This window comes from Delphinus delphis, chromosome 11 (assembly GCF_949987515.2).
Source record: "Delphinus delphis chromosome 11, mDelDel1.2, whole genome shotgun sequence".
NCBI classification, from domain to species: Eukaryota; Metazoa; Chordata; class Mammalia; order Artiodactyla; family Delphinidae; genus Delphinus; species Delphinus delphis.
In genome coordinates, this window is record NC_082693.1 from 23,096,859 (window position 1) to 23,108,241 (window position 11,383).

General features: G+C 39.4%; 2 protein-coding genes across 2 annotated transcripts in view; one reads left to right on the plus strand and one right to left on the minus strand.

The window, feature by feature from the left end:
* The window catches only part of MRPS35 (mitochondrial ribosomal protein S35), a 42,737-nt gene extending 40,599 nt beyond the window's left edge, over positions 1 to 2,138 (plus strand). The window contains exon 8 of the mRNA XM_060024508.1: positions 340 to 2,138. Coding sequence (XP_059880491.1) covers positions 340 to 609 — 270 coding nt within the window. The 3' untranslated portion in view covers positions 610 to 2,138. The remainder of the gene's footprint in view (positions 1 to 339) is intronic.
* A 1,541-nt stretch (positions 2,139 to 3,679) lies between these two features.
* On the minus strand, positions 3,680 to 11,005 carry MANSC4 (MANSC domain containing 4). The gene is made up of 3 exons (XM_060024507.2): positions 10,774 to 11,005; positions 7,903 to 8,037; positions 3,680 to 5,479 (listed from the first exon to the last, which is right to left on the minus strand). The coding sequence occupies exons 1-3, from the start codon at positions 11,000 to 11,002 to the stop codon at positions 4,806 to 4,808; spliced, it is 1,038 nt and encodes a 345-aa protein (XP_059880490.1). The 5' UTR covers positions 11,003 to 11,005; the 3' UTR covers positions 3,680 to 4,805.
* Positions 11,006 to 11,383: the final 378 nt, after the last annotated feature.

Here is an 11,383-nt window from a genome sequence, read left to right on the forward strand (position 1 = left end):
TCTCCTTTCAACTCTCATATTTGGAACCTCAGAAATTTGAAATGTTTGATGAGTTAGAGTTTAGGGACTGGAAAGTTGCAGGGAGTGAGTTTTCTACATCTTTTGGGAAGCAGTATTGCTTTGTAAGTGCAATTTGCAGGGCAGGTAAAGTGTAAATTATGTGGGTAGAATTAGTGAGTGGTAATGAGGTGCTCATGTGAAAGAGTGTGCAGCCCAAAGCTGCTGGTGCAGGTGGACAGCAGTGCTGGATAAGGGAGGTCAGGCAAGGTGTACACACAGAGTGTGGACCAGACTTCGAGTCATAATTTTCAGAACTCAGAACTTGTTTTTTCCTTTCAGAAAACTGAAGAATGGGAGAAAAAGAAGACTGAAGCAGACATGGAAGAGTATGTATGGAAAGATAGCTCCTCAGAAAAAAACATCCTGGAAACCCTTCTCCAAATTAAAGCTGCTGAGAAAGATCTGGAATTAAGTAAAGAAGAGCTCCTTGGTACTGAAGAAGTTGAAGAGTACAGAAAGTCTGTTGTTAGTCTTAAGAATGAAGGGGACAATGAAAATACCCTTTCTCAGTACAAAGAATCAGTGAAGAGACTATTAAATTTGACATGAATTATATAGAAAAATTGCCTTGATTTATTAATTTTATGATATATATGTAATCCTTATCTAATTTGATATACAGTTGAAGATGTTAAAAAACCATTGTTTTATTACATCAGAGTTAAAATTATTCCTTTCATCCTAATGTGCAAAGGCAGTATTCAGAAGTTTTCTTACTTATGCACTGGGGCAATCAGACTAATTCGATCTCTGTGATTTCTTCTGGTTCTAAAGTGTTTGGATTTTATTTCTACCATAACAACTTTAGTATTCATATATATACAATGTTGTTGTTTTGTCACCTGCTCCATTTCTTTCCCTACAGATTAGTACTTTTTGGTTGCTTTTGAATAATGATTTTGGTTATTTGGGAAGCTAGGCCCAGAACCCAGTCCCCTGACTGAAGTTCAGTGTTTTGTCTACATAACTGCTATCTGCCTAGTGAGTTTTTGCACATGCTGATTCTGATTAGAAGCAGGTCCTTAGCAGTATTTTCTAACCTAAAAGTTTGTTCCATTCCTCTATTTGGGGGTCACTTTATGTTGATTCAATTCTGTTTAGCATCCTGGTTTCCATTTTCTTTGGCTCATTTCTCCAAGCCTAAGCTTGCAGAAAAGTGGAAATGGAGATTAGCTGGTATTCATCTCTCTGGATGCCCCAGCTAGAACTTCCACAGCTCAGGAAAGAGATGAGGTAAAAAGATCTTGAATTTAATTGGAGTAAATGACAAAATAACTGCCCTAAGAAACATTTCATTCAATTTAGCTGTCAATTCAGTACTTTTAAGTATATCTGTAAGTCATTTCTTACCACTTAAAGTTGTCGACAAGTGATTAATTTAAAATTGAAATAAAGGAATTATGGAGGCTGTTACTTGCCTAAAACTTATTTTGCTTGACAGAATTTGAGAACATAAAATGCCAAAATGAATTTCAGAACAATTGCTCAAAAGATTTATATAAATTGAAGATATGATTTAGTATTAGCAAGGCCAAGAGTCCATAGGTTATAAAGGACAACAATAGGGCCTTGAGTTCCATCCATTCCACTGGATGGAAATAGCGAATAAAAAAGTAGATACAACTGAATTTCTAGATCAGGTTTAAAGCATACATAAGTGTATTGAAGTGTTACATTTCTTAGAGAGTCAGAGTTGAGGAAAACTCAGGTGTGGAAACAGGATTGAAGAAGGACACATTTGAAAACAGTAGAAGCTGAGGAGAGGTTGTCATTTGGGAACATGTAAAGAGGTGGTAGATTAGGGTCCTCAGTCCTGTAGTAATAATACAGTGAAGATGGAAGCAGATGGAGTAATGATATGTAATAAAGAATTTGACCTTGCTCAAAGAGAATCTGGCCTCTCCCGTCAGCTTCTGGGAGGTAATCTGTCATACCTCATAGAAGTGTCTTTGGTTAGGGCAGGAGTCAGTCACAATGGATTTTAGGTGGGGCTCGCTACACCTGATAGTCCTAGGCATGCCAGGAAAACCAACCATGTGTTTAGGGTTGGGGAGCTTTGAGTTTCTTGGTAAGTCCACCCAGCAGCTGAGATCAACTGCCCAGGTAATTGATCAGTCATACCAATGTAATGGAGCCTCAATAAAAATTTAGAACACTGAGGCTCCGGTAGGTTTCCCTGGTTGGCGATACTCTAGACATACTGTCACACATTGGTACTGGGAGAGTAATGCATCCTTCTTCCACGGGGAGAGGACACCAAAACCTGTGAGTTCGGAACACTCCTGAACTTCATCCTTGGTGCTTCTTCCCTTGGCTGATTTTAATCTATATCTTTTCCCTGTAATAAACCGTAACTGTGAGTATAATAGCTTTCATTGGGTTCTGTGAATTCCTCTAGTGAATTATTGAACCCGAGAGTGGTTTGGGGACTCCCCATCCCCCGAACTTATAGTTGGTGTCACAAGTAAGGGTGGTCTTGTAGAAGACTGTGCCCTTTTAACCTTTGCAGTTTGGCTAACTCTGAGCAAAGACTTGAAGACTCTAAGGCTGTGGCATTGACACCTAATGGCAAAATCTTAGAGCTGTAAGATTAATACAAAACTGCCTCAAAAGGGTAACCGTTGCTGTCATTGTAATGTTAGCAATAATTAAACAGCATTTTTTGTCATTATTTAGACTCTTGTCCTTAAGCTCTAATTGATCTAATGTATACAATGAACATCATATTCATCCTTACAATGAGGATTCTAGGGGACACTTTTTGCTGTACTGATGATATGCGATCACTTCTGACTTCAAACTCTTAAATTTCATAGCTCAGAAGGTGCTTAAACACATAGGCAACTAAGAAATAGAACAAACCTGTTTTCTTAATTGTAGGGAGCTTTAGTTTTTTTCTTTGCATATTTTCTTTCCAAAATTGGTAAATGTGTCATAATACTGGACTATTACAGATTTTTTTCCCCAAAGGTCTGGCTGTTACAGTGCTGGAAAAATTTCGATATCATGGTTATTTCCTAAATGGTGGTAACAACCTTAGCCTTAGTTGTTGACTAGGCCCTGTGATCTTTGTTTCTTAATGTTTTAAATTCTATTCAGAAGTTCTCTTTGGTCCCTTTGGCTTCCAATAAGGACATGGTTTCTAGGCCCAGTCGTTTTTGTCTTGGCTGACTGTTCAGGTCACCTCTACAGTCTAAGTTTACTCAGTTTATCTGATGGTCAAAGGTAAGGGCTGAAGAAGAGAAGGAGTGTGTTTGTTTTCTTACAAATGTAAAGATGTTTTTCCCAAATTATGGTCATTTCTATAAAACAGTTATCAATTTTAGGGAACAAATAAAATTCTGAGAAATCTCAAGGAAGAAAAAACTTCTTTTTTTGGTAGCCCTAGTTGGAAAACCTTCAGTTTGTATATATTTGAAAGAAAATTAAATAACCTTTTAAAAGAATGTATATACAAATAATTTTTAAAGACAGCTTCCTGAATAACTCAAATATTTTAAGGTAATTTAAATCTTGATATCCCCCCCAAATTGCCTGAGTTTTTTTCCCTAATGTATTAAGAAAGAAATTGATAACATTTATGATATGTAATATGAATAGCAAATTAATGTAAATCGATTATATTTTAAAAATTCAGACTTATTTGTGGTTAATATTCTGAGGGAAGAGTGCTATTTTATTAATCTTATAATAGGATTTCGTCTTTATTCATTATGCTTGAATGGCTGTCTTTCAATGTCCTCACATTAAAAAATATTTTCAGAGATGAGATTAAGGGCCTAAAGTTTAAGATCATTAGAGACTTGAATTACAGTTTTCTACACTTAAGAGTCAGAGTATAAGATTTAGGGGTGAATCTGGTGTAAGTGGACAGAGCTTGAAATACCTAGAGCTAATATTTGCACCTGGGAAAACAACTTATACAACTGAGGGACATAAACTAAAAAACTCCCAAGATTTATTCAACAGAAGTCAACAGAAAACTCAAAGATCTTAGTGCCATAATTATTGAGAGGCATGTCAGTTTTTGAAAAAGAAGCTGATCGATTAAGATTGAGAAAGGTTAATCAATTGAACATAAAAAATTATATAAAAATCAGGAAACTTTTGCTCATGGGTTAGTAACTGTAATCGTTTATAGTGCTTTTCTGCTCAAGCCACTAAAAGATTTCATTAAAATATGTGACAATAATGTGACCTTGACAGGAACCAAATATGATGTTATGGTGTTTTCCTCCCTGTATCTTTTTTCCATACTCATTGAGAAAATGGAGGCTTGTAGTCCAACAGTGATTTTGAGCATGGACTTTTGAACCATGTTGCCTATTAAGTCAGGCTTTGCTACATACTAGCTGTGTGACTTCAGGCAAGATACTTAGCCTCTCTTTCCTCAGTTTCCTCATCTGTAAAATGTGATAAGAACAGTGTAATAGTTAACAGTAGTATACTTATCTCACAGAGTTCAAGGAATCAACAAGTTAATACATGTACAGCACTTAAAACTATCTCTTACATGGTGCTGAATAACTGCAGAGATTAGAATTTTCGAACTTCAGCAAAAGGTACACTATTCAAAAAATGGAAATAATCAAAAAGACAATTATGTTTATCAAACATTGGCATTCTTTAGAGATTGGTAAGAATGGGTATCTGTGCTTTTTGTTTTTTTTAACCAAACTGCCCTCGTCTTACAGAAAACTACAAATGATACTCCTAAAAGCTTACAATGCTCACATCTTTTACCATTAAGAGCGCTCCTTCAGAATGGTACATTTTTTAATTTGCTTGGATCCTGACTTTCTCTGTCCTAGTTTATACTGGCCCTGGTGCTTTCGACAGCATCCAGATGCCAGGATGACTACACAACAGCAGAGGAAGGTGACAGAGGTGCAGAGGACCACAGGAACCAACCACGTCTTGGAGGTCACAGGTGCCCCATCAGGTGTTGTGTCTTCATTCTCAGATGTACGGTTTCTGCTGTTGTACCCTTTGGTTTTGTTCAGTACTTGTTTGCTACTGTTGAGTTGGGATGGAAAAGGCACATGAGAAAGTTTTGTGTCTGTCGGCACAAAGAAAGGAGAAATAGTCTTGTTATCTGGATTGCTGATGAACTTGGTACTGGCTGACACCATATTTACGTTTGTGGTAATGGAGTCATTCAGAGAAATGAATCTTGCCCAAGAGTCTGTGGTTAATTCCTTGGAATACCTAGTATTATTTGTGGTTGCAAACAAATCTTGATATGTGGTTGAAGATGGAGCCTCTACTGATGGTAGCATTTGGTTTATCATGGTCGTTTGTTGTTTATCTAAATACATAGCTTTTAGAATCCTTAGTCTCTCCCGTATGTTAGATGAATAACGGGTGTTTAGATATGTGGGCAGTGATTGTTCAAAAACCAGCAAATCTGGATCTACACCTGAAATATAAATAAGGCATCATTTAAATTTTATTTTTAATTTAGAAGACAGGACCTTAAAGTACAGTTTGGAGAAGTCTTGGATTTTGCCACTATAAGTTATTGAACTAAGCTAATTTCAAGTTCCACCTAATTTCAAGTTTCAGCCTACTTCTGAAAGGCTTAGAAGCATACTAGCCATGTTTGAATTTTTCTTAACTTTCTAAGACATTTTCTGTTGCAAACGAACTTGGCTACATCACATCGTGGAGAAAACTGCCAGGGCTTTTGCGCAACAATAGCAGTATTGGGCAAGAGCTGCAGAAACAGTAACCATTTGATATGTATGACTATTAAAGTCAAACGAAATGGGGCCTGAGAAGTGTAACTATTCAAAATTATTAGCAGAGCCCTAAATCTCATCCCTTCCCAGTGCCTGAGGGTCCAGTGCCTGAGGGCCTTCAGGGTTCTCTCTCTTCTTGTAAAACTCCTGTCCCTCTGGCTTCAAAAACTCTCAACAGCTTTACAGTTGTCACACTGTTTCCCTTTCAGTCTCTCTTGAGCGTGCTCTCACTCTCAACACACCATCACCTACTCCGTTCCTTTCCTTTCTGACTTTGTTTTGTGCCTTCTGTCATTTTGTTTTCATCCTCACTATTCTGCCAATTCTGCTTCTGGGGTGATCAGTACTTTCCCTATTTCCTGATCACTGTATCTCATTGCTTTGGCTTCTCTCTTGTTCTTGGTACTGATGGCCACCTCTCCTTGCATTCTTCTCCCGTGACTCCCTGGACCCCAAATTCCTTTGGCACTTTATCTCAGACTGCCTGCCTCTCGCTTTTCCCTTCCTTTGTGCTGGTTCTCTCCTTGGTCCTCACTGATTGTCCGATAATCTTTAGTCTTTAGTCCTTGGTTTTCTGCTGTATTTCTCGTCATCCCATACCAACCACCCTCCCACCCCTGGTCACCAAAAGATTATCCTCATCAACTGTCACCACTACATTGATGGCCCTGAAATCCACATCCCCAGTTTTTTCCTCTTTCTTGAGCTCTGATCTCAGTTCTCCTGTGCTCTACTGGAGGTTCCCACCTAAACATCTCACATCACCGCTGGCATTCTCAAAACCATCATCTGGTCTACCTCTTTGTCTTTTTCAGCAGCATCATCATTCTTCTGTCACCCATGCTGGACTCTGCACTGCAACGGGATTTTTGAATCCTCAGTTCTCTTCTTCTTTATCCAAAAAGCATCTAAGTGCTATCCAAGCCCTTCCCAATATGCTAGCAACCATCCCTCCTCTTCGCTGCAACTACAGTCACCTTGTCCAGATATAACATTACCCTGACTGCATTTTCTAATCTGCATCCTACACATAATTTTCCTGGGCTAAGATAACCAGACATCACTTTAATGATAGTGCTTTCTCATGAAATACCTTTGCTGGTCCCATATTTCTGACAAAGTCAAACCAAAACTCTCCTCTGTCCTTTTGTTACCTGGCCTACCCTATCCTGCCCATATTTCCATTGCAGCCCCAAATGTGCCCCTATTGGAGCCACACCAGTGTTTGTGCTTTCCTGGGGTGTGATACGGAGCTCCTTATCTTGCCTCTACCTGGCCTCTTCCATGAAGCCTCCTCTGAATAATTGAGCTTTCTTTAGTCTCCCCTTCTTGTGAGCCTTTGTACTTGGGGCAGTATCACACATTTTTGTATTTAATTGTACATCTTACACTAATTGTAAGACTTGTTGCATCAACTAGATTAGAAGGAGCTCGAGGGCAGAGATATGGCTGTAATCTCCTGCAGTGTGGAGCACAGCATGGAGCATTATGTGTTCAATAAGTACAGACTGATCAAAAAATTTACCTCCTTTGTATCGTGTTGGCAAAAATCTATTCTTTGATGTTTACTGATTTGTACCCTGAGATTATATACATGGGAAAGGACACTTAAATATGTATTTTTCTAAAGGAAAATGCAGTCGTTATCTTGGGACCAATGCTATGCTAATGTGTGGCTGTAAGTGCATTTCCCCATCCCTGACATCCATCTTTGTAGAATCCTTGTATACAGCATCAGCGAACCTCAAAACTGACATTTAGCATTTTCTTTATTTCCTAGTGGTATCCTTAACCACTACAGTAGAAATACCTATTTTGGTTCTTGCTGAAGGCTCTTGGAATAAATGAAATACAATGCTCTTGTTCAGTCATATATGATTTGTATCTGGGATGAACTCATCCTTGCTGAACATGCCAAATGAATGGGAATTTCCTTTTAGTTTTCTGCCCTGGAAGTCCCAAACTTCTCCAGACAGACTTCACTGGGAAATAATGATTTAGATTCATACATGGCTACTGCCCACCAATTTCTAGGTTTTATGCCTCTACTAAAATATCACTGACATTCTTCAAAATACATACAAAGGACATAAATCATTACCGTCTGTTATGTTGTATAAAATGGCGCTGGTTCCGGGCTCCAATATGCAGCTCTCCAGGGTTGGGCAGTGAATATGGAGGCAGTTGACATCGCCATGAATAGGGTCATGGAAGAAGACAGCCAAGTTACAGAAAACTGAAAAGGAAGCAGGCAAAGTACATCTGCAGATGGTCTTGATTTCTGCAGCTTGATGAGCTCTGAGTAGCTTACATTTCTTTCAAGAGCACTAGATTAACAGTACGTGGCAGGGCTATGTTCAGACATCTTACAGAACATTATGAACTATCGCAAATGCTTCTGTGAATATGGGAAAATGCCTCTTCAAAAAAATAGCTGCAAGAGGGAAGAGATATGGGAACATATGTATATGTATAACTGATTCACTTTGTTATAAAGCAGAAACTAACACACCATTGTAAAGCAATTATACTCTAGTAGAGATGTAAAAAAAGAAAAAGAAAATAGCTACCAATATTCTCAGTAATCTTTCACACACCCCATGCTACACAGATTACCTGGAATCATTTCCCAGTCCCAGTATTTTATGTTCAGGAAAATCCAATTGGCTACAAAAACCTCTGGGGATTTATATAGATCAGATTTCTAGATGCAATACCCTCTCAGAATACTAAGGCACTGAAGTTCAACAGAGAAAGAAAGAGGGAAAAAAATAGACAAAGCCTGTAACAGAAGGGGGAGTGATAGGAAGGGCAAAAACAGTAATGACCCGTGTTGTTGGGAGAGGCCCAGGTGGCATAAAGGCAGCAGGCTGGGTGAACATTACCTCGACCCCGACTGCGGGTGTGTGCTAGCCCCATGCTGCAAAGCCACGTCCAGTGAAAAGCTGATCGGTGTCATTCAGAGAGGAAGGGAGTAGACAGACAAGGTGGTTAGCATTTGGGATTCTAGTGGGGAGGGGCTCCTCACTTGCTCTTGCCGGCTCCCCTTTTCTAAGTAGATTTGCTCCATAAAAGATACCGTGTTATTTCTGGAAGGTCAGATTTGTTGAATGCAAATCTTCAGTCTGTCCTCCTTTAAGTGCAGCACAGATTTTCCTCCTGCTGTAGTGTAGTAGGAACCATGTGATGGGAAATATTCATTGGCCCAAAGGTATCAGCTTCTTTAATAAAATGAGATTGCGGAGGGAGAGTGTACGATTACCAGACCTCCGAGTGTGCTTACAGCTGCTGTGGAATTGCTGGCAGAACCTGCTCTGCTTCTGTGTAAGGTTAACTGCGGGGGTTACGTCTCCCCTATTACTTCTGGGACACCCCGTGTTTCTACACTCTATTTTTCCAGAAGGAGACAGAATAGGACAAAAGTCAATTAATAATACATTGCTAATACATTATAGATTACAAATACATTCCCTGAGGACTGTGCTGTAAAGTTTAAGGAAAAGGAAGAAAGAATATTCAAATTTAGACATCTAAATTTCTGATAAAGTAGTGGATGCTATAGGGAGCAATTTTTCAAGCTCTTTTACATTCTTCATGCATATTTCAGAGTCCCAGTTCTGAGTAGGTTAGCTATTGCAGGATTGTGCATTTTAAAGTTCTGGCTTCTAGGTAAAAACTGGGATGTGTGTTCATGCCTTTTCTTCTTCTGGAGAAAGAAAGCCACAACTTGGAAGCCACAGAGGCTCTAAAATCCTGGAAGTCTACTGGATGCTTTTAGTATCCCCAAAAGTCCAGAGGCCACAGCTTCCCTGGTGTGGAGAGTCAGGTAAATTCATGCCACGGGAAAATGCTGAAAAGGTATCACCCCTCCCTCATCTCTTCTCAGTGAAGGCTTCTGGGGTTATAAGCATCTGAAAGCAGAATATCTAGATTTGCTACCTTTTCCAAAATTTCCCTTTTATAAATTAATTGCTCTCTTCTGTGCCTGATTAACTTTTGAGGGCTAAGCCTGTGACAACTTCTCACACTGTGGTCTCTTGACAGTCGGTTTAGACTCTCCAAGGAGCTCCAATTTGCATCCCAGAAATCTTACATGGATAATTGGATAGGAGGCATTGGCAATTAGAGTCAGTAAGAAATCACGGGAAGAAAATGTGGAACAACAAGAGAATTATTTTAAAGTGCTGTGTTGCTTTTGTTGTTGCTTTCCAAGTAGCTTTCAAATCTTGGAAAAATGAAAAATAAATGAAGTCTTTAATCAAATGTAACTTGAAATTCTGCAACAATGAAATGTTTTCCTAGTTATAGGCCTTGATTATATTATATGAATGATATTTAACCCTGAATCCAGATTTCAGACAAAAAAAAAAATTCTGTTAGGATATTTTGAAAACTAACTTTCTCTCTCTCTCATTCTCTCTCTCTCTCTCACACACTCTCTCTCTCTCTCCCTCCTTTCCTTTCCTTTCCTCTTTTTCTAGTTGACATATATTTCCCTATTTCTTTCAAAACATGAATCACAATCTAAATTCCTGTTCAATACATCCCCACACTTGGTCAACCCAAGCAAGCACATTTCAAAAGTGTGATACGACACCAATATCACCAAAAGAACCTTGAAAAGGAAATATTTTTGAAATCATATATGCTATATTCTGGGCTATAGAAATATTGTTAGCCAGCCCTCAAGGCAATATTTTCATTTAGCACTTTAGTGAAGAGAAGAGGTTCTCTGTTACCTGTAGGTTCATAGCCTCCCGGGTCATTACTAGATTTGTAAATGGAGCCTGCACTGGCCCCAGCTGCAAAATCAGTCTCAGTGTCTCTCCCTCTCTGCCCACTGCCTCATCCCAGGGCATCTTGTTTAGTCCCCATCAACTGTTCACTGCACCCTCTGCCTAAGGGTCCTTTCTTAGGTCCTCATTTTGCAAGTTTCCCCTGATTTTTGCTCAGGTCTATCATCGACACTTACCATCCTTCCTAAGACAGCAGCTCCGACTGCACTTCTGACCAGTGCTTTCGGAATAATACTTCAAGAACTGGGCCCCCAGCTTCTGAGACTCCTCCAGGTCAATTAGGAGACCTGGGAAGCGTCGGATCCAGCAGTCTCTGTAAAACACAGTGGGTGAGCAGAGAGAGTCTGAGGTCCACCCCATGCTTAAGAGCAAAATCACGTCTGCTGCCACGACCACCACATGCATTTCCCTGGGATGAAGACTCGGCAATAAGTCTGATGACCAGACAGACGCTGAAGCTGACCATCAGGGTTTAGAATGGTTTCTGGAACTTCAGGACTGTTGCTAAGGGAGAAGGCTCCCTTGGAACTCTGTGAAGGGTCACTTTCTAGAAAAATGAAGCGGCTCTTTGACTGCACGTCGATTTTTCTTTTGTTTCTTCCCAGTTGCACCCCAGGTGAACATTTGACTTGCTGCTGTTAATGCTGAACACTTTCCAGGCCATTTCAATACTCTGTCCTTTAGCCTTTGGAAGACGTAGATTCTTTCCTCTGCTTTTATTCTTTCTGTGAAAGTGAAGTCACAGACACCTTTTACTAAGTAAATATAAAGGCAAGTTGAAAGCCA